The sequence below is a fragment of the Tamandua tetradactyla genome, chromosome 5 (genome assembly GCF_023851605.1).
Source record: "Tamandua tetradactyla isolate mTamTet1 chromosome 5, mTamTet1.pri, whole genome shotgun sequence".
Classification (NCBI taxonomy): Eukaryota; Metazoa; Chordata; class Mammalia; order Pilosa; family Myrmecophagidae; genus Tamandua; species Tamandua tetradactyla.
Window position 1 is genome coordinate 178159382 of NC_135331.1, and position 24192 is coordinate 178183573.

General features: G+C 39.1%; 1 protein-coding gene across 3 annotated transcripts in view; it reads right to left on the reverse strand.

Moving 5' to 3' along the window:
* Positions 1–24192, reverse strand: part of ROS1 (ROS proto-oncogene 1, receptor tyrosine kinase) — a 131473-nt gene that overhangs the window by 41482 nt on the left and 65799 nt on the right. For 2 of the 3 annotated variants that reach the window (XR_013176386.1, XM_077162740.1), the window contains exons 19-31: positions 16579–16796; positions 16087–16247; positions 15581–15725; positions 13277–13539; positions 11269–11332; positions 10761–10963; positions 8751–8956; positions 7578–7864; positions 6605–6781; positions 3411–3613; positions 1687–1831; positions 586–818; positions 321–497 (exon numbers count right to left, since the gene is read on the reverse strand). Coding sequence is in view for 2 of the 3 variants with exons in the window: in XM_077162740.1 (XP_077018855.1) it covers positions 321–497; positions 586–818; positions 1687–1831; positions 3411–3613; positions 6605–6781; positions 7578–7864; positions 8751–8956; positions 10761–10963; positions 11269–11332; positions 13277–13539; positions 15581–15725; positions 16087–16247; positions 16579–16796 (2482 nt within the window). In the remaining variant the exon portion in view is untranslated. The remainder of the gene's footprint in view (positions 1–320; positions 498–585; positions 819–1686; positions 1832–3410; positions 3614–6604; positions 6782–7577; positions 7865–8750; positions 8957–10760; positions 10964–11268; positions 11333–13276; positions 13540–15580; positions 15726–16086; positions 16248–16578; positions 16797–24192) is intronic. The other variant, XM_077162741.1, reaches the window with a different exon arrangement.

Below are 24192 nucleotides of genomic sequence, written 5' to 3' on the forward strand. Positions count from 1 at the left end.
ATTAATCTCTCTAGAAATTCTTCCCAGCAGAAATCAGTCTGGATAGCTCACCGCTTTTACATGCCAAGTCTGAATCAATAAATATTGTAAAATCTATTCTATATGCAGAAGAGTGCTCTATGGGTATGAAAAGGCCTTCCAACTTCTTCTACATTATAAAATAAAGATTTGCATTCAAAAGTGTATAGTATCCATGCACTTCCCAAAAAACAAACAAAAATTCCAAATGGTGCTGCAATAATGGGATACATGGAAAAATAATGAAATGTGACCCCGCCATACAACATTTATTAAAAAAACAGCTATATGGGAAAGTCTACCTTCTGGAGTTCAAACCAAAATCTGCTAAGGTTAATGCCAGGTGGTGCCTTCCATTCTAACTGCAAACTTGTGTTCCCTGGAAGCAGGGCACAAGGCTTCTCTGGGGTGTGAAACGTCTCGACAGTGACAGGATGACTTTCAGCACACCACATTTCCTCGGAGTGGCAGGCCAGCACCTGTTTGTAAAAAAAGAACAACTAATTAGCCTTTTTTGAACCTGTGCTTGCAAATGGCAATAATATGTGCCCAATGTGCTCAGTGTACCTTTAATACATAGAGTTTTCCACCAGACAGTCCAGTAACAAGCAGGGTGAGCCTTCCACTTGGAAATTCACTTTGTCTTAAAGGAGTTTCAGGGATGAGGGGCAGATGTGAGACGGCCAACTGATAGCGGATGGATTCTTTAGGTCCATTTGGCTTGCGAGATTCACTCCAGGATATAAGGAGGCTGGTGTCAGACTGCACGGTTATGTTAATGGGCCAAACTGCCTCTGGCACTGAAATAAATAGCAAAGGATGAAAAGGGATGTGGCAGCATCACTACAAGGTGGAGAGAAGTCATGAGATCTTGGTCGAGGAATAATCATATCATGTGAGCAGAATGAATGACTGCTGTTCAGAAGAAAAGCCAGACTTTCCAAAGTTAACAGGCTCCCCGAAAGGGTCTCACTTATTTCTGCCTAATTACCAAATCAGTCTCTGACAACTGCTAAAGGATGTGGCTGATGATGATGAATGACCCGATTCCAGTGAGTTTTGGGAATGTCATCAGCGACACCCAAAAGAAATGGCATCACCTCATAACAATCACCAGCTCTTAAAATGCCTTTGTAGATTCTAGATCTGGTTTCCTTAAAGCAACAATGTTCTATTAGTTTAAATCTCAGTGGTCTCAGTGGAAATTGCATAGGGAATAAGTTTACTGTTCCAGTGCTTCGCTGTGTGTACTGAGACTTAGGAATATATGGGAGGAGAGTGGCACTATGTGGTGAAACTGATATATTTTTTTTCTTGGTCCAAAAGTATTTTGTTTTGTTTTTTTCTTTTGCCTGGGTAAGCCCAGGGAATCAAACCCCAGTCTCCGGCATGGCAGGTGAGAACTCTGCCACTAAACCACAGTTCCCCACCCTCAAAAGTATTGATTTTGATGTTTCACCCTTAATTGCTTTTCATCTTGAAGGAATGTTATTCCTCACCTTGAGGAATTAGAATCAGGGGCACATCATCAAAATATTTTTCTATAAATGCATTTTTCTTATCACATAATGATTATGCAGCATTCAGGAAATAAGTTAAAATAAAGACATACACACCACATATATCATCACATATAAAAATAAAACCTACATCACGTCCATAGCTTACCTCCGCTTTTAGTTTCTCCCCAGATTTCTTTTCCCAGAGGTAATTGCTCCAAAGGATCTGAATAATAATTCTTTACAGCTATCTGTATCATATATGTTGAAAATGGTTGTAAACCTTCAATAAGGGCTACACGCTCCTGAAATTCCTGTAAGTAATTTTTTAAAGTCAATATCTGATTCTTGTTTTTTTGTACAAATTGGGGAGAAATTATTTAATCAGAGAGAAAAAAAATCAAAACACTAAAAAAAAAAGTTAATTTATTTATTTTTAAATTCTGGATCATTAATGACAACATTCATTGTTCAAATCTGCCCAGACCTGAGTTTGTTTAATATCTCCAGGAATAAATACCAAGTAATTGACAGGCTTTAGTCACTTCTGTGGCATTTACATAGGAAGCAAAATTCCCAAAAGAGGACACTATTTTATCAACATTGCATTAGAGATTCAACAGGTTGGTATTGTAAAGATGTGACACATAAGGAATGGAAAAAAAAGAAGAATATATCACATTATATAATCCTTCTTAGATATAAAATTTATGATAATAAAAAGACTTTCTTATCATACCGGTTCTCAACTTTGGTTGAGATTTGGAATCATCTGGGAAGTTTTTTAAAAAATACTGATACCCGAGTCCCACCCCCAGCAATCTGATTTAATTGGTCTGGTGTGAAACCTGGGCCACATAAATTTTAATTTATCATTTTGGGTTTTTTTTTTTGGCAGGGGTGATGCATGGTCCTGGAACTGAACCCGGGTTTCCTGCATGGAAGGTGAGCATTCTACCACTGAATGGGCCCAGAGATTTTAAAGGCTGTGATGTACAGTAAAGATGGAGAACCATTACCTTAGCCCCATGTTAATCAAGGTGAAGACAATAAGGTAAATCAGCTCCAATAATAGACATCTGATACCACAGGCCCAACCCTGGACAGCCAAGTGGTCCCACCCATCTCTGAAATGACTCCTTTCAGAAATATGAGAAGAAAGGTTAAAATAGATATAACAAAGGGTAGTATTAAAAAATCATGTGGACTTTCTGGCAAAGCACATAGTCTTTAACATTTGATAGAGACAGCCACTTTCACCTTTTCGATCGGCTAAGTAAGCCAAGCACCAAGCAAAATACAGACTCTGATTCGATCACTAGGACAACTGAAACACTAACTGCCAATGATGATTGAACTGTGCCCATTCATTTATTCATCCATTCAAGAAATAACTAGTGAATGCCTCTACATTGCCAAGTATTGTGCTAGGGCTATAATGATGCATAAAAATGCAAACATAGCCCCTGCATAATAACGCATTTCACAACATACAGGAATCGATACACAACAGTACAGTGTGTAATTTTTATCTAATGTACATGCTATGGAAAGCACATGGTAGTGTTCTTTCTGTTCAAATCAACTTTCTATCACTTCCTGGGACTAATTAGATAATCAAAGAGGGGAACAGGGCCAATTCCTTCAGGGTACTCAAAAACAGTTACTGTGACAATACATCAAATGGCCCAAGTTCATGTGCTATACCTCCCAGAAAGTAAGCTTAACTTACTTACAGAAAGACTAGAACACAACTTGTTTTGATGAATCATCAGCTGTAAAAAATGGCATTAAGAGTAGTGCATTTTAGAACATAAAAGAAAATTATTTGCTGTGGCTGAGAGTCTTATTTCAAGAAAGGGCATTTTCTGAAAAAACAAAGTCCAAGCTTACCTGCACTCCGTCATTCAGGTCAGAGCTGTTAGTCCTGCCACTACCCCCTCTGTAATACACCAGGTATGTTGGAGTGGGGCTGGTGATGCCAAACCGCGTGAGATTGGTCTGGACGGGTGGTAATCCGATGGTGAGGCTGGTGTTAGTGGCATTCAGTATAGTTAGTTCCTCTGTATCTGATACTGGAGACAGAAATGCTTTATCTGAAATAACAAGAAAGCAAAATTACATATATACGCATGACTATAAATAGGAACAGCAGATTTATTTAAGATCAAGATATATCACAGGTTACGGAGACATTTATAAAACATGCATAGATTTTGCTTGAAAGAATAAATATGAAAATATCTTTGAAATGATACTGTCTTTGAAGAAGCAAAAATGTTTGTATCCTGATGCTCTGTGTGGCAGAAACCCCTAGACTGTACCCACCATCCTCCCCTCTTCTTTAAGTTCACAGACACCTGATATTGTTCAAGAAGGTAGTCTCTGGGGGTGCGGAGGGGACTCAGAGTTCCCTCTGCAACCCAGGCGGGCATGTGACACAGTTTTAGCCCATCAGACATAAAGTGGGCATCTAGTAAAGTAGGACTTCCAGAATAAGGGAGAGACTTCTCTGGTACACACCTCTGTCCTTCTCCCTCCTCCCTGTCCAGAATGTGGACACGATGCCTAGAGGTGGGGCTGTCATTCCGTGACATTGAATAAAAGACACAGGCAAAAGACGTTGGGGTAAAGACAGAAGTCCAGGTCCTTGATGACTCCGTGGAAAGCTCCTGTGGTCCAGCCACACTGGCCTGCCTGCAAATGGTGGCAGACCTTTCGCCTCGCCAGCCCTTTGCACAGGCTGCGTCCTCTGGCTGGAATGACCTTCCACACTTATTAATCCCTACTTAAGGCTCAGCTCCTGCATCATCTCTCCCACCTGCCCCCCTGACCACAGAGATGCCCCTCCTCTGTGCTCCCACTGCACCTCCCACATTCCTCTAGGTTACACAAGCCACACTTTGGGTTTTGTTTTTGTGTTTTTTCATTTGGTGCTTTCTTGTCTTGATCCACCATTAGAACGTAAGTTCCTTGAGCTGGGGTTGGGTAATTCATCTTTGTGCATCCAAAGCCCAGGACAGTGCCTGATGCATAGAAGGTGCTTACAACAATGTTGTTGATCATTATTAATTTGGGTTATCAAACTATTAAAACAAGCTGTGGATTTGGCAAGTAAAGAAAATTAGGGGGAGGCTGGCATGTCTAAATGACTTGATCAAGTCATCTCCTTCACTTATCAGCTTCGTGGCCTTGGGAAAATGACTGCTAGTCTCCATACCTCAAATCACCTTCTAAAGAGAGGGTAAATCTAGCTCACAGACTGTTGTGAAAATTAAACAAAAACTGACATATATATATATTATATAGCACTCTATCCTTGGCAGGTAGTGAGCATTATAGATAAATGGTAGCTACTGTTATCATTGTTATCATTATGAGGCTTAGCAAGGCTTTTGCAAAATTAGGGAAAAGAACGCTGGCCTGAGTTGGGAATTTCAGATATGAATACCAAAATGCAGAAAACAACGTTTGGAAAAAACAAGTGCACATGTAAATTTTTAGCTGTGTAGCTGTGAACCTAACTTTGAGGATATTTGGAGGTAAGGGGTGGGAGATGGATAATTTCACTAAAGTTACAAAGTGGGCCATGCTTCCCTTCAACCAGCAGTGTGCTCTGTTGGTGCTGGTGCCTGGTCTGCACCGTGCGTGGGAGAGTCACTTAAGCAGCCTGGTCTACACTGGGAATGGGAAAGTCACTTTAGTAGCCAGAATAATAATTGCTCCCCAAAGATCAGGTACTTTTGCCATTCCCTTAGGTTAACCTAACTGATGTGATGGGATATGCTGAGGTGTTGGAAATTTTATCCAGGATAGGAAGACAAGTTTTTTCCACACATTTTTAAGATGTTAAATGCCTCAAAAAAAAAAAAAAAAAAAAAAAAACAACCAGGTAAAATGTAGTTGCTTAAAATTCCCAGCAGATGGAGCACAAAGTGCCCTTAATGAATGCTGGAAGGCAGAAAAATAAAATTGATCCTTTTTTTTTTTTTTTAAAGAAAATGACAGTATATTAATTATGTTTTAAAATTAGCTCTAGCTATAAAAACTCAGGTTATTTTTAAGGCTTTTATTTCTAGGGATGTGTGTATGCTGTTCAACTTCAAACAGACATGACATGGAAGTACTAAATCTATAATTAATTTCCCCAAATGGAGAAACTCATTATTTTACAAAAATATGCACTAAAGTTTATTCACAAATTCTTCCATTTGTTTCCAATTTACATATTTTAAAACTGAATATATTTAGGTAAAAGGAGTTTGCACATTCATTTCTGTCTATCTCAAGGGGGTTGTACTCAAATTAGAATGACATTGGCACCTTATGGCAGAAACAGCTTTAAAAAGGACCCAAAATCATTTTAGGTTTGAGAGCCAATGAGGCTATGCAATGATTTCTTTGGTTTGCTTTGCTTGTTCATTTTTCATTTCATACATTTTTTTTTCATTAAGACCCACAGTAGAAAATACAATCAGTCCTGCTATAATGCAAAACATGCATCCTTAAAAATCACCATATTATGCAAAATCACACAATAAAACCTACAGGGCTCATGGGAAAGGTGGAGCCAGGAGTATAACACTCAAAACTTTGTTAGTAACACATTAAAAAACAAATTAGGAGCCCAACACGATGGTAACACCATTTTACACATGTTAAATGGTTAAGGAATATATAATGCTACAAAAAAATACAGCATTTTACCTTGCAAAAGACCTGAAGTTTTATGCAATGCTTTTTGGTACCACTGGGAGGCCTAAAATACCATCAGAGAAGAAAAAAAGACAGAAAGAAAGTATGGAACTGAGAAGAGGAAAAAGATAGGGAGAGGGGATGACAGGACGAGATGTCCTGTGGCGAAAGTTGTGTACTACAGGCTGAAGCATGTATACCCAGGGCTAACAGCAGGTAAGTTTTAATCTAGAACTAAGAGCAATCACAGTGCACACTAAAGACTGACTTAGATTTTGGAACAACTCTGAGAGTACCACATAGAGGATAGAGGACAGCATGTAGGAAGAGACATTTGAGATTCTGACCCTACACTGGGGCGAACAAGCTGATCATGAATCTGACATTTTTACCTGGAAAAGGCTGCATAACTGGACTGTAAGCCAAGAGGTGTTCGCTCCTGGGGGCCTTCACCTGAGATGGGATGGCCCCGATTCCTTTCTTTACTTGATAAATCTGTGTGCTGTCCTTTGCCATGACAATCCAATACAGAAATTTCCCATCCACAGTTAAACTCACAAGAGATTTTCCTGTTGATTAAAAATATATAGTAAAATAAAGAACAAAATACATGTATCTTAAGTTTTCTATTCTAAACAATATATGAAATCCTTTTCCTGCATTATAGCTACTAAGTTCTAAGTTGTTCTATTATTTCAATATGAAAAGCAGCTTATGGCATTAGGCTAAGGGTTTTATGAGTGTTTTATGAGCATCACATCAAGCCAATAAGGTAAATGCTATTACTGTTAGCCTCATTTTGCAGAAGTGGAAACTGAGGTTTAGAGAAGTTAAATTACCCACTCAAGGGCATAAAAATCAATAAAGGGCAAAGCCAGGATTTAAAATCTGTCTATGTGATTCCAAGTCAATATCAGTCTGAACAAAGGTATTGGATTGTATTCTTTGGGCTCAGCTGCCTCCTTTATGTTTTCAATCAGTGATTTGGGATGAAAACATAGGAAGCATATTTATCAAATTAGCAGACAATGCTTAATTCACACTGTCACTAGTAGGTTCATTTACAGAAGAAATTCAAAACCATCTCAACAAAATCGGAAATGGACTGAAATTTAATAGGAACAAGTGCAAAATCTTAAATTCAAATTTAAAATCAACTCTAGACTTTAACAGATGAAATAATCCAGCTTAATAATAGTTAACGTGACAAAGACGATGGGTTTTTCAAATGGCAGGCACCCAAGAGCTAGTGCCACTCTTAAATGCCATGTGTACATTCTTTTGAGGCTCTATGGAATGCAACAATAACAGGACAAGAGGAGCTGTCACCACTGATGGAGATTTATGTACACGTCAGCATCTTACCAAGCATTGCAGGTACTGTGATAACTCGCCAACACTGACATCCTTCCATATCCATGGCCCAGATCTCTTGCCCTCTGACAAAATATATGCACGGTTTCTTTAAGTCAGAGGTATCAATAGCCATTGCTCCACTTAACTCGAATTTAGTCACATTGCAAGAACATTGTCTCCTTCCACTGTGATGGGCTGTGGCTGTGGGCTGCAGAAGGCGGTGCAGGCTGTGGCGGCTAACACTGTAGTAGAACATCTGACAGCCCAAACTGGAAACTTCTGTCCAATACAGGCGACTACAGGGGAAAAAAAGTCCCTGTGACTTAATAAGTAGAATATATCAATGGAAATATTTGTTTCTAATGAACATCGATCATGAAAGCATTCCTAATGTTTAGGGGGATACAAACCAGACTTTGGAGAGAGCATGTCTGAGTCCAGTAACTTTCTTTTAAAGCAGAAGAAATCACAAAGAGTCTAAGTGATGGGATCCTCCAACGATTCCTCAAGAAATGTTTTTACAGTTAAAGTTTTGGGCTTTAATGACCTTACGTACTATGTTTAATGGCTCATCAATGTCTGTAAATATGAAAGATTTTTGCACACTTAATCACAGCCTGTGTCCCTTCCCCTCCTCTCAAGTTTTTCTGCTTCTTTTTGCCCATTAACAATTTAGTTTCAAAACAGCCTATAGCCATGCTGATGGCACAAATTAAATTTATCTTTCCAGCCTGGAAAAATGCTTCTCAGTTACTGAATGGAGCCCATAACACTTGTCTTATGAGGTCATAAGCACATTAAGATAAGCGAGCCCAGGAAGAGCATTTGTGCAAGATATGCTGCCCATCTTGCCTCCTGCTAATCTCCTGCCACTGTCTCAGTTCCCTTCCTGTCCAACAATGGGGGACACTATTAAATTTACATATAAAAATCTACTCTTGGTTTCCTGTTAGTTATTAGCCTAACTTTGGGTTAGCCAAATTGTCAGTGTGAATTAAGTTTACATGTTTGGGGTTGATGGCTCACAAAATGAGAGTTATTTACTGTAACTTCATATAGTGAACCAAGAACCCCCAGCATCTTGTTTTCCCATCACTGACTTCTAATATTAAAACAAAGGCATTACGTTTTGTATGTCTATGTCTGTTTTCATCACAATAGAAACAGATACACATCACATACCTTAAGAAAGGATATGCAGAAAAAGAGATTATTGTTGAATTCCTGCTGCAAACCTTCAGCACTCTGGGTTTTTTCACCTTGTGTTCAAGATCAACATCAAATATTTGCATTCCATTTTGTGATTCTTTCAGCACAAAGTAGAGGTGCCTTGAAATCCAGTCAGTGGTCATAACTGTGATATCAAAAACCAGTGCATCTCGGAAAATCTTAACAGTAGGTAGAGAATCAGCCAAGAAGATAGTGGTCATTGTTTTGTTTGTTTTTCAACTTAAGGACTTTTCTGTAATTACCCATATTGTTTATTTACTGCACTTCTATGTAATTCCAAAACTCAATAGTTCTGGATTGTACACCATAAAATACTGCTATCATTAGCCCTCATCTCATGCTGCTTATTTTCCCCTAGATAATTTCAATTACTACCATTCCATCAACTACAGTACACAGACAAGTGCTACAAATCCATCTTCAGGCAAAATGCTCTCCTGGAGTTACTAACACAAATGTCAAAACTCCTGACTATCTCCAGACTGAATGACTCCCAAAATAGAAACAAAATTCATCACCCTACCTCAAAAGTTCTTTTACTCCTGCACTTTATAGTTTTATGAATTTCCAATACTCACCCAAGGAGCCAATCCTGATGAACATGGTTCATACTCGACCTAGTAATCCTCACATTTACTACCAATAGCGAATTAGTCCTATTTTAAATATCTTCCTTCTCACTGCCTCTCACCAAGCACAGGCCCTTAAAATTTTGTGCCTTTTATTCCTGCAACATCCTAATTGTCTCTGGCTTTCCCCCTCTAAGTCATTCTTTACGGTTCTATCAAAGAAATCTTTCTAAAACACAACTTGATCATGTTAATGACCCACTAAGTCTCTTCAGTGGGTTGCTCTTGGCTCCAAGGCTGACGGCTCAGTCCTTGGCACTATAACTGTTCAGGTTCCTGACTACCCCTCCAGCTTTGCCTCCACCCTTACCCCTATCTCCATTCCAAGCTCCCTCTCCTTCCCTAAACATGCTTGTTTTCCTGCTTTGTAGTGCTCCCTCTGCTTTTCCTACCTTTACCTGGCTCATTTGCAGATGTCTTTTCCCTCTTCCACCACCACCCCAAGCTGCATTGGGTGTCTGTTCTCTGTGATTCCACCACATCCTGGTCGTAGCATAGCAGCTGTCCTAGGCTGCCTTCCCTATTAGCTTACATTCAATGAATGCCAGGCATCGTGCTAAGTGCCTCACATGGATTATCTCATTTAACCTCATAAGAACACTATGATGCAGATACTACTTAACCACAGAGGTTAAATAACGTGCCAATGCATAGCCCAAATGCCCCTAAAGAGTGGGAGAAAGATGGTGATGGAGGAGTTATACAGAGAAAATATGTTTAACAAATAAGTGTGATTGCTGAATCATTATATTGATATTTCTTTTAATCTCCAGTAATTTAGAGCAGCTAGAAGTAAAAGCCTAAAATTGTGCAATTGTCACCCATACCAAACTCTAAATCTGTTCTACAATGAAGTTGTGGTGTGCTTTGAAATTTATTGCTCTTTGTATTTATATTATTTTTCAAATAAAATTAAGTGGAAGTGAAAAAAATAATAATAACATGCAAATGGTCACATTTCTAGAAAGCGGTAAAGCCAGAAATCAGATTATAATAGTCAGATTCCAAAGCTCATGCTCCTAATTACTAAATGATACTGCCTTCCTAATGTTCAACTAACACTAGAGTGGACTTGCTAAAGGGATGGACTATGATTTTTACCTTTATATCCCAGGATCTAACACAGTGCCTCAAACTTAATAACTGTTTGCTAAACTAATCCTGAATGGCGTTTGCCTAAAATCTGCTCATTCATGACTAAATATAAAACTTCTGTCCTATTCAACCTTTGTAACTCAAGAGTTCAACCACTCGCCAGTCACTTTCATTACAAGTAGAGTGATATGTAAATGCCCTACTTCCTTTGTTTTGAAAGAACTGCATTTTGAAATACCTCCACGCTGGCATGGCTGTGCAGGTTCAGAAGGAAGATGGAGTCTCCTTGGGCATAATACCCCATCTCGTTATCAGCCGTGTAGGTCACAGCACTGATGTCTCTTTCTCCTGAAAACCTCCATACAACTTGATTTTGATCCATATCTAAAAAAGCTATCTTGTTGCCAGTAAGAGTTATGAGGTATGGAGGCGGGTTGATTGCTGAAAGTGAAAAACAAGGAAACAATATATGTGAAAAAACTAACTGCAACTTGAAAAGCTCTCTTGATTCAACATTAGGCAGTCTGGAAATCCACGGCCCCTTTCAGGTCCATTATTCCACCAGTCTCAGTCAAGAGGCCCACTAACCCTGGGTTTGTTTAAACATGTTTGGGTGATGGTAAAAATTATTCTATTTGATCTTAACTTCAGCTCAGAAACAGTATTCAGAAACCTAAGGATACCAACAAACAAAAATGTTTTTAAAACACTATTTGTCATCTGCACAGATTTTAGATAATAAATACCTGAAGTTTTGGTCTTTGCTATGTCAGAAAATGGTCCTGGCCCTTTAGATGTGAAGGCTCGAACCTGAAGAAAGAAAAGGGGACAAAAAATTGCACTCAGCGGTGTCTTTGGTGGCAATAACTAAGTTCTGAGACTGATAAATTATTGATGTTTCATGTTCCACTCCTGGTAAACAAAACAGTTATTTACATCTAAGTGCCTAACAATAAATTACTAGAAGAAAAAGCAATGCCCCATACTCATGCTGGTTTTTGTTATAGTTTTTCTCTAGAGAAGTGCCCAAATATGGCACAAATATCTTTGCAAAAAAATTGAATTTCCAAAATACGCCTTCAGATAGTTCAAAAATTAAATGACAAAGAACATTTAACAGCAACAAAACTATAATGATTATCGCAAACTTACACTTACCTTGAATTCAAACAACCAGAAGCTTCAAATAACTAAGTTTTCTGTGCTTTTTAAAAAGGGTGTTAATAAAAAGAAAGTAATAATTAGACCTTATATGTGAAAGCAAATTGTGCATTTCAAACCACTTTCATGTACATTATCTCTTCTGATCCTCCAAACACTGAGAGGAGAAACTTGATAAGGACCATAATCAAGGTAAATAACTTGTCTGCAATGAACAGATAGACACTGGCATAAGAACTGAATCTCCTGAGGTCTGTATATTTTTCTCCCCATTGCACCACGCCATTTCCTAATAGCAAATTTTTAAACAACTTTATTTAGGTGTCTTCTATTGTGTAATAAGTCAATTTGATTTCCAAACCCTACATATGTTCAACAGCGTACAAAGATAATTGATATCCACAATGACGGCTCAGAAAGATAGACCCAAGTGCTCTCTCAGTGCTCAATAAAACATTGGATATTTTCATTATACTTACGTATTCAATATATTTTACAATCTTTTCTCGAGTAATCTGTGTATGATATATACATAACTATATGATATGTATCTATATGCTATATATCTATATATGACATATCTATCTAGCTATCTATCTGTCTGTCTAGGCAGGCTTTGTTTTGCTTGGGACCATGCTAACTGAACCTTGCACCTATCATAAACATGTTCTCACTTAGCCTGGCTCCATGGTGACTGAGATTTGAAACTACATTAACATATAGACAGATATACCTAACCAGAACACATATAATCTAAAAATAGAAATAGGTACCGTTTTTAAGTTTTAATTACAGCTTTTTTGATTAGTATATTTAGATCTGAAAAATGATCAAAATATTATTAAATTAGAACTTTACAAAAATAAAACAGAGGGTTAAGAAACTCCAATCTGTAAAACACCCCCAAATCTTATTGTCCCCCCCCAAAAAAAAGGAAAATAACTAAACATGCACAACATTGTCACCAACCTGGTATTTACTGATGATATGAAAAACATGAATATGTTTCTCATTAGTGGAAAGTTATCTTATGTGACATTTGAAATGTCCATAGGCGGGTAACAGCTGTTTTCTTGACTACAAATTTTACTGACATTTTCCTCTATCAGCAGCCAGGTGGAACCAGCCAATAAAAATTGTAAGATGTCACCCACCCAGACCCTCCACTTTTAGTTCCATTAACATCTTCAAGTCAGGACCCCCAGGTGATACACAGAAAGAACTCTAGAAGTCAGGTTATGACATACCACTTATAGTCACATGACTTTGATAACTGCCTGTTAAACCCGGGGACTTGAATGTTTCTTCACAGTGTGAGGAGTACATGATATAAGAAATATGAAAGCACCTTTCATAGGGCATGGCCTACAGTAATAGTGTCCAAAAGCAATGGTTGATTCAGCCTGAAAAGTACCATGAATGTGAGAGAGTTGCCAAAATGTCCTTTACCCTACCTGTCCATGTCCCTTCCTCTGCACTGTTGCTGTCCATTGACCCCTGGGATCACAGTGCACCTCAAATTATTGACAGACTGGGTTCCAGAATTCTGCTTTGCACTATTAAGACCCCAATATCCTGTTTTTGCTCTCATACCTGGAAGCAAACAATGTACCCAGGACTCATGCCCTCAAGTTGAAAAGACATCACTGAGGGAGTGACATTGACAGCAATCCAGTCTTTGAATGTTTTGTTTGTGTCACTTTGGTTGGATATTTGATAGATAATTTCATATCTTGTTAACACACCATTTTCATGGTTAGGTTTATTCCACCTAGATTCCACCACAACTTCATTCTTGTTGCTGTATTTTCCACTCGACAATACAAATATCCTGGGATTCTCTGGTGCTGATGGAACTGAAAAGCAGAGGCACAGATAGGGCAGAAAATGATATAAGGCTGGCTTTTACCATTTACGATGAGGGTGTGGAACAAGTGAGCAATAAGTATTTCCCTTTCCAGACACTGAGGTATATCTATTTTGCACTGAAAAACCTTCAGGAAAGAATATTGCATAGATTTATTCAGGAACCTCTCCTGATGTTTCAGCAAATCTCACTGACTGGCAAGACTTCTTTCTTTTCAACCCAAGTCCCTCTTTCTACCACTTAAGCACGTCTGTCTTGTCTGTGCCCTGTGTAGAGAGAAGGTGGCTGGTTTTCCTTAGAAAATGCAATATTCAGTCTCATGCTGACAGAGTGACTTGGCTGGAGCTGGGAATGGTGGTCAGCAGGAAGGAAGGCAATAACTCTAGCTAGCCAGCAGCCAGTGTCTGATGTGAAATACAGCCTATCGGGGTCCATCCTTCTCACCCTGGACCCCCACTCCAGGAGGTCCAGGAAGTTTGGGGAAAAGCTGATAGTAAGTTCGGGATTCAGACTAAACAAAATCAAGCAATTTTGTCTCACTGAGTACTGTAATCAAAAGAAAGTCCTTGGCTTGATTTCGAAGTCATTGCACCCTTATTGTCCTTCTTTCTTGGGGTGCCTCCACAAGGTCCCCCATTCCAATCACACTGCTCCTCAGTGTTCTACACTCACACCTGTACTCAACATCCAGGCCTTCTTACGTTGGTACTGCTTGCATGGGCTACCCTTTCTTACTCCATCAGGGCCCAGCTAAAGTCTCTGCTCTTCCTTGGCCACACCAGTAGTCTGTCCATCTCCCTTTCCCAAGAATGCCTGAACAGGCTTGGTAAAGAATGAAGCCTTCATAGTATTGTCTACTCACTCTATGTCATTACTGCTCACTTGTCACTGTCTTATTTTTATTATCGTTAACCATATATGGTTACTCTCCCCACCATTCTATGAACTCCATTGGAGAAAGATTCTCTTGTTATTCCTCATTAAATCCCCCTAAATCTAGCATAAGACTGGCACACAGCAAGTGCTTAATAAATGTTGGCCAACCTGAATAATTTCCCAGCTATATTGCAAATTTCTTGAAAGCTAGGACCAAATCTCATCATTCTTTTTATGTCCCCAACAGGGAGCTGAGTCCTGTTGAACCCGAAGCAGACTCGATAGGTACGGCTGAATCCATTTCCTCGAAAGGATCCAGACAAAGCTGGCATCCCAAGGAAACATCAATCAGGGAATAACTGGATCCAATGCTAACTGCTTCAGGAGCCACCCAAGTTCCACTAAGTTCCTGCTGTGAGACTCATGGATAAACACTGATGAAAGAATTGTGACAGCATGACATGCAAAGGCGAATGCACATCTATGTTTATTGAGCTCTTACTGCCTGCCAGGTCCTATGCTGGGAGGTTTATACAAATTAACTCAAAAGCATACTATTGTTTACCAATATTTGTGAAAATAACCAAATGAAGATTTGATTGAACTGTAGTGAAAAGTCTGAACCAGTCTCAGCCTGCCTCTTCTGAGCCTTGTTTTTTTTTTTTTTTTTACACTGGGCAACTGCTGGGCTTTCATTTTCTTTCTTGCATAATTGAGGTAATGGCATCTGCCTTCTCTGCCACCAGAACTGTATATGGATTAAATGACGTTTCTGACACATGGTAAGTATATAATAAATGTTTAATAAAAGAACAATGCATATAAACGTGCTCTGTACACTCTGAAGTTAATACACATGTAAAGATATGACCTAACAACCTTTTAAAAATACATTCTAAAACAAAAAAAACATTAAAATTGGACAAGTGAAGCATTCATTAAGAAATCTTTGAAATATTCTTTTAGAAGAAGTTAAGCAGCTTTATTTTAATGGGTCTACTCTAATCTCCAAAAAAGTCACTCCAGAGTATTAAATTCATACATATCCACAGAACTGGAAATTATTTTAAAATATTATTAATTATCTATTTCAGGTCATGGGAAGTGATAACATTCTCTTTTTTTTTTTTAAGAGAGATTTTTAACCCTTGTACCTGTTTCAGGTGCTCGAAGTGACAGAGATGTTTTGGGACCCTTCCCCCAGTAGGTGTAAGGAATGACAGAAAGATTAAATAAGACATAGGGCTCCAGCTCTTCCACAGCAAATACAGGAAAAGGCTGCTGTTCAATAGCCACAAACTGAAATATAAGCACAAAACATTACTTTCTTTTCATTCCTAATTAACTAAAACTCTCCTAATTTTGACTCACATGGACAGGAGAAAGTTTGCAGCTTGGGAAATGGTAAGTTTGGGAAGTCCCATATTTTACCACCCAGACCAGTTAAAAGTGTCTGTCATAGCAGTAACGTTAGCACCAACCACAAAGTGGTCCATGACTAGCTGTAAACATGTGTTATTAGGAATAATCTTACTAAGCAAATGCTGTGGGGACCAGAAAAGAGATGGATTTGGCAGAGAGAAGACAGTGCAAGTCAGTGTGGTGGGGCTGAGGCATATGGTACAATCTGAGAGATGGAAGTTTCTAGACAGTCCCATACCTTAGAATGAGTGCTAAATTCCACACTGTAGAAAATCATGCCCCATTCCACAGCAGGGGGTGGATTCCACAGGATTCGAAAGCTTGAAGCATTTCCTTCAACCCTAAATGAAGATTCTTGAATAGAATCTGGGATGACCTTAGGAGTAAAGGAAAAGTTCCCTATGGGATAGAAGAAAAACATAAATTGGGGAAGAAAGAACTTAGAGCTACCAATTATACTAGATATCCTGGAAAATTAATTGAAACTACTAATAATTAGTAATAAAACAAAATTTCCCTTTTGTCTGAAATTTTTCAAAATCATCTTTTCCTGACTTTTCCAGGCTGTGAATTTGGGGTTAAGACTAAACTGACCTTAAGGAAATCACGCGATACTACTAAAGTCTTTTCTCCTCTTAAAACATAATTCTTCAGTATAAGCTCCAATTTAAGCATTCATTTGACCTTCAATGTGTGTGGGAAGTGGGGAGGCAGGAATAAAATATCGTACCTGGTAGAGGCTTGAGAGATGTCTGAATAATTGTGAACTGGGTAAACTCGGCTGGTTCCAGGACAGAGACACTGGTTCTCTGACCTATTTCTTGTGCTGTGATAATCCGAACGCCATTGATCCAGAAGAGCCGACCACTGTAGTACACCAGTGCGTTCTGGGAAATTTCAGACATGCTCCAGGCTGCAAACGCTGTGATGACGGGGTCGCCAATGCTGCTAAAACGTAACCCCAATAAGTGAGTGGCAAATGCAAGAACTGGTGAGAACGTGTGTTTGTGAGCACATGTACTTTTGTGTACAAGAAATCAAAGATTAATTTCTTCGCAACAATTAGCATTTTTCCTAGTTCCATACTATGGTGCTTTTTCTACATTTTTCTTAAAGTAGATCTAAAGCAAGTTTTCTAGGGCCTTCCTTTATCATTACTGTGGTGTTGCAATAGCAAGAGTGATACATAGGCGGCAGCTTTTTAGAAAAATTTTTGTGTTTTTGGTAATATCCTACATCAAAGGCACAATCTGAATTCCCGTGACTTCATTAGCACTGAAAGCAATTCTTTAGCTTGACCCATGTGCTCCTACAATGCCTGTATTTGCAGATGAAAGACATGAGGCAAGGGACTTCCAGTCCTTGGAAATAACTTTCCCATTCAGTAATGAGACAAGTAAAAACCAATGCTCAAGTATGTATTCACCGTCTGCACAGGAGGCTAGCCTGCCTGCGGGTGTGGGGCAGGAGGGCTCTGAGACCAAACAAGCACAATCCAGTGAGTCACATTGTAGAGACACTGATTTAGGATTTGGATGTTACAGTAACTAACAAAAGGAAGCTTATTAAGTCTGAAGTATTGGGGGGAAAAAGGAGATGCCCCCAAAAGCAAGAATGTGGGGACATTTATCTAGAAATGGCAAGACACAATAGTTCCTGGATCTGGTGGCAATGAGGACTCAGGACCCTGGCGACAAGGGACAGCGTCTGTTAAGAGCAGAGTTTGTCAAGTCTCACAGCCTGCAAGGACAGGGCATCCTGCCAGCTATGCATCCTCCTTCACTCAGAGGGCTCCATCTCACACCCAACTCAGCTGACCTGGATGAAGGATGGTGTGGCCTGCATGGTCCTCATGGCTAATTTCGCTCCTAAAAAGGACTACACTCCTTTGTGAATTAGAAAACTGGCCGTCTCAGGGCTCCTGGAGGCAGTGTACTCAGAAGCAGGCAGAAGCGCATGGAACAACTTAATCTTTCTAAAAGTGTGACGAGGCAAATAACTCAACTTCTCCTTCAACCATCTGTAAAATGTGGAGATAGCAATGCCAATAATTCTGCATCTAGAGGTGGCAGGGCTGATTTCACGTCATCATAGTTTTCTCAGGACATAAAATAAATGAATAAGTCAATTCCAGGACCCACGGCATCCACCACGGACAACTAAGCGGAAGTCAATCCAGGAGAAACAGTCTACGCTTGGTTTCTCCTCTGGTTCCGCCTCCTTTCTATGTTTGGCTGGTCACATTATTTCCTTCTGTCCACTGCTCTAGCCTGCTTGGTCCTTTTCCTTGGGCAACTCCTTCATCCTTTCTTCAGTGATGCTTATCAGCTTCTATAGCTTAGTCAAATGCTCCTTTCAGCCCAGGGAGTTCAAGTAATCAGATTACTGGTTACATTTCTTTTAGAGGTTTTTTTTTTTTTCTGTGATAGGGAATTTTTAGCACCCAATAAAACTTTCTCAGTGATACTCAGCCTTTTGGAGTGGTGGTTTAATTTTTTTTTTAATGATTTCTCTAAATCTTTTTAAAGTGTTGGTAGTTTTTTCTTTATACTAGGATATGTAAAGTAAAAATAAATGAAAGTTTATTTTGTGAATTTCACAATAACCTGTTAGAGAAAATTGAATTTGCCTTAGGGGACCATAGCTAGGAATTGTGGGTCCTATAAAGGAGTATATATATTCACTGGAATTTTTGCTAAGGCCACTTTTTTCTAATAAAATCCTATTCATCCTCACCCACTTAATTGTGAAGACAGCATCTGATTTGCCTTTGGACTTTTACTCACTTGCCTAATTTTACATTTTGTTGCTTCTGCTCCTCACTAGAACTTTCCAGTGATCTTGTGAAATATACAAAATCAAATTCCACATGAAGGAAGCTCAACAAACAGGACACCGCTGGCCTAAGAAAGGAGAGCCTCCTGGATTACCCATTGAGCTCCTGCCCCTACAATCCACCATGGGCCGCAATGTGCTCCCACCAGCCTTACTTGCAGAGTTGTTTTTTGGTCTGTTTGTTTCAGCATTCCCTCCAAAGTCCCTGGGAAAGAGAGCTTCCCTGCAGGGCTGGCCTGGATATCCCCTAGTTGCCACTGGCTTGAATTTCCCCTAGTTTGCAGCTGAAAACTCCTCTCTCCTATAAAAGTCTCAAGTGTGCCAGAGTTAATCCAAAAATTCTTGACCTCTGGTGTTCAGCATGACTTCAACACTGCCTCCTCACTTACTCCAAATCCTTCGGTCCTCAACAACAAGTAACGTTAGACTTGAATCAAAGTTCATCCCAAAACTCATAAAAAGGCATGTGTACTTTAAATTATTCTACAATGTATGAGATGCATATAGCAGTCAGCTGGAGTTGCTCTACTGAAAGTTGGTTCATTCATTCATTCATTCATTCAGCCAATGTTAATGTGCCTAGTTCTGTCTCAGCCACTGGGAATACAGTGATAAGTAAGACACTCCCTGCCCTCAAAAAATATACAGCCTATCAGAAAGGCAGATAATTAGCAAATCATTACAGCGTTGAATTGTACTGAAAAAAGGAATATAGAGTGGGTTCCTTACTAAGAACACCTAACCTCTTCTGTCAGTCCAAAACTGCCTCTCCCTGAGGGAGTGATATTTAAGCAAAGCCATGAAAACTGAATAGGAATTAAGCAAAGGAGTTGGGTTTGGGGACCATTTCAGGCAGAGGACACAGCAAAGCAGAACCTTTGGAACAGTGTAACCAGGGCAGATCTAACAAGCCTGAGCTCTCAGGACAGGTGCACCCTTCTCAGCCTCCAAGTCGGCTGTGCTGTTAGCTGGTGGCAGGCTTGTTCTCTTATAAACCAAAGGGAGTCAGGGCACTTAGGAGAGAGAAGAGTAGTTGAAGGGCAGCTACAGTCAAGCTCTCAGGTTCAGAATACCTCCAGTACCAGCAAACAGCTGGCCTCACTTTCACTACCAGTTAGGTCCGTACTGACCCAGCTTGGAGCCACTGGCCCAATGACTACTGAGCCTTTAGCACGATTGAGGGGCTGAATTTTTAATGTTATTTAATTTAATTTAAAGTTAAATTTTGAATATGAATATTTGATTCAGTTATTGGAGAACATTTCAGTATTTTAGAACATCCTGAGTATGTAAATCTAATTTTTTAGCTGCAAACTTTATGAAATCTAAAACACAGATCAAATATTTCCCACAAAAATTTAGCATCCTAATAGGGGATACTGTAAATGTAAAATAGACGTTGATTTTCCAAGAATTAATTCCAGCAAAATGTAAAATAACACTGTTAAGTTATACTTAGGTTACATATTTTCAATAAATTGAACTAAGTAAAATATATTATTAAAACCCATTTTACCTGTTTCTCATTACTTTCTTTTAAGAAGACAACCAGGAAATTGACAATTACATATCTGGCTTGAATTTTATTCGTATTGGACAGCACTCATCTAGATTCATTTTTAATTGGGATTAAAAATATAGAAGATGGAATTTTGGTTAGACATTAGGAAAAACTTCCTGCTGGTAGGATGGCTTGAGGTTCCTGTCTCTATGTACAGTTTTGTTTTTTTCTCTATCCTGGTATGTTAAAAGCAAGACTTACTTAGAGAGACAAAAATACCGATCCTTGGTGCAACCTCTCCAAGAGCTACCTACTCCACTCAGAATAGACATGAGGAAGTATTATTAATTTTGAAATAAAGAAAGGTATTTTTTAAAACTGCTTACTTCAAGAAACTTCCTTTTTCTACCTGCTCAATCCAATGATAATGATTTTGTGGATGCTTAAGAGGCTGGGCTTTCCAAGAATGCCAACTAACCAGCTCTCAGAGATGTCTGGACACAGAGAATGGACTGAGATCTCTCCAGACACTACCCCTTTAAAAATCCTCGGCAGCTCACTGCAGACAGATACTTTGGCAATCAGATTGTAATATCTTAAGATTCTAGGGAAAGGAATGGCCAATTTTCTATGGTTCATAGGTGGAAAACCCACCAAAACCTTGTGCCATAATCCATGTAAAATAATTGGTTAGTCAGATTTTTTTGTGTAGCTACACACATATTCATTGTATGTGTATATGTAAATTTACAAACACATATACATATGTATATATGCACATAATATATTCCTTTTTCAAAGTTTCCATGATTGAGAGATTTTCTACCTACAACAACAAAATGCATCTAAATGCAACCTTGACATCGTCTTCATAGAGCAAGAGTTCTTGGACTTTGTAAAATCATAGACTCTTTTGGAAATATGATGAAAGGTATTGATCCTAAATTTTAGGGCATTCACACATACCCTGAAGCTCTCCATGAGCCTCCTGCAGGGACCAAGAACCCAGAAACAGACCTAGTCTAGGAACTCAGTCTAGGAATCTGTCACAGAACATGATCTTTAGGCTTAAATTTAATCCTTTCCTGACCCTCCTTCTGATATTAGGCAGATTTATGTGCATCTCTGGGTTTCAGTTTCCTCTTATATGAAATGAAATGATCTCTAAATTCTTTCTCTAAATGCTATAATCTAATGATTTTATGTCCTGTACTTTAAGTTCATATATGCTGAAATTTTAATGAACTCTTAAAGGCCAAGAGTGGCCCAGCATGACAGTTTAGAATTCCTGGGAGCCCCAGAACACAAAGTGAGCCCAGCCCCATTCACCAGTTCTTTTCTGTAGGTCTCCATCAAGTGATCATGGAAAGGTGACAAAGGGCAGGAGACTGAGAGAGAACTGCTCTGTAGTGTAGGTATGTGAGGCCGGCCTAAGTCGAGAAAAAACAAAACTGTACATAGAGACAGGAACCTCAAGCCTGATCAAGGGTGGATCAGGAGAACCTACAGATATCTATCCATACTCCAGACACTAACTAACACCAGATAGAAGTCCACTGCCTTTGGGTAAGAAAGAAGCAATCTGCTACTAAGAGTGGGAAAACCAGCCCACTGTGAACCCCGTATTGGCAAGAGGCAGAGGTGTCATATAAGGGAAAGGAAATTGCTAATTCCAGAATTCTGCACTGAAACAAAGCAGAAATTATTTGTCATTGAGGGGTGAAGGCAGGTTCTATGAAAGTCCCATCTCTAAGGCACAAGTGCACAGAGCATACCTAAACTGATAGGGGAGCAAAAGAACACCTGCCACCACCGCTGAGAACATGTGCTGAATGCCAAGCAATAGCAGACTGCTACTGGTGGAGGGACAGAAGGGCGGACAGAGATGGTCCTGTGATGCAGACACTCAGGACCTGCTGAAAGCTGAGGTGGAGCTGGAATACTAAAAGAAACTCTCTTGTATTAAGGCCTAAAATGAAACACAAAGCAGCGACAGTACAACCCTGGAGAAATTTGAAGCCTGGTGCACACTGAAAATAACTAAGGGTACAATAAATCCTAAACTCAGCTCAAATTTGAAGCCTGTTGCACACTGAAAATAACTAAGGGCACAATAAATCCTAAATTCAGCTCAACCACAGACAAGACTGATTCAACCCTTCACAATCATGGCCTTACTAAAGAAAAGGCATACCCATTTGGTAGCATATTATTATTTAAGTTTTTATTTTTCTTTTGTACCAATGTTGAACATATAATCAGGAATAATAAGACAAACAATAATGCAAGAAAATGTCACCCACTGTCAAGAGATAAAATATCCAGTAGAACTAGAACCAGTGAAGTCCCAGACCTTGTGATTATGAGATAGAGGCTCTCTAAAATAACTATAATTAGTATATCAAAGGATCTAGTGGGAAAGGAAAAATAGATATATGTACAGAGGGGTTTTATTAGCAGAGAAATGGAAACTAAAAGGCAAATAGAAATTTAAAAAATGAAAACATAATATCAGAGATGACACATCCTTTCAATGGATTTATTAGCAGACTGGACACAGTAGAAGAAAGAGAGTGAATTTGAAGATAGGTAAATTGAAATTGTCTATAATGAAGTACAGAGAAGGAGAAAAGAGTGAAAAAATATAATAAAGAATTCAAGGTCTGAGAAATAATCAAACGGACTAATAGTGTATCATTGAAGTACCAGAAGGAAAAGGGAAAAAAAAAAAGAATAAAGCACAAGAAATATTTGAGGAGGTAATGACCATGAATCTTTCAGAACTAATGAATGACATTTAATCACATTTTTCAAGAAGTTGGAGGAGTCTGCAGTGGAAAAAACACAAAGAAAAATACACTTTGGCACATCATAATCAAACTTATGAAAAATAAAGCTAAAGAGGAAATGTGAAAACATCCCAAGTAAAAATAAACATTGCATATCAAGGAACAATATAAGGATAACAGGCAATTTCTCAGAATCAATGGAATCCAGAAGACAATGGAATGCTTTTTTTAAATATAGAAATCTTTCCAAAACAAGAAAATCAATTATCATTACAGAAAAGAATATAAACAACAGAATTTAGAAGGTGGAAGGCAGAGAACAGGGGTGGAAAGAAAAGAAACGGGTAGTTAAGAGATACTGTCGAGGGAGATATGGGGCAAGATGGCAGTGCAGGGAGGTATGGAATTTAGCTAGTCCTCTAGAGCAGCTAGCAAATAGCCAGGAACTGTCTGGAACGACTGTTTGGGGGATCTCTGTGACTGGACACATATTGTACACCAGTCTGGAATGGTTGGAAGGGCCGAGATCACAACACAGAACTGTAAGTAAAGACCCTAAAGCACAGAGGCTGGCACCGATAACCCACGGGCATGGCAGGCTGTGTTGGAGACAGTTCCTCATGGGAAAAATAAACATTCTTTACTAGGAACAAGGGAAGGTAGCTCAAGCAAGCTCCAATTATGGTTTCAATGAACAAATGTGGACAGATGAATACAAGATCCAAGCACAGATAAACCCAGAGCAAGCAGGAAAGAAATCCTGATATCTCTTACAGAGAAGAGGCAGAGCTGGTGGCAAAAAAAAAAAAAAAAAAGGATTTTGAAGTCAGCCAAGCTCAGAATACTGGAAAAGGACTGTGTCCCAAGGAAAGAGGCATACAGAAGCAAGTGCCAATTGCAGCTCCTGACCAGTGAACCTTGGGGGTGGGGGACTGGCTCTGAAAAGGGATTTCCTTTTTTTGTTGTTTTTTTAACAATTCTAAGTAACTCATCAGAAGGTGGAATTTAGATAGGTCTGAGATAGATACTTGAAAAAAAAATAGGTCTGAGAGACAAAGTAACTAGTTAAGTGAAGGAGATAAATCCCTTTAGGTATGTATCTTTCCCAGGTAAAGGGGGCTAGTCCACATCAAGTGGTGGTCCACATTCAGAGAATTTAGACCTCAGGGGCTGGAAAACAGAAAAAACTTAAGCTTTCCTTCTATCTCAGCCTCTCTCT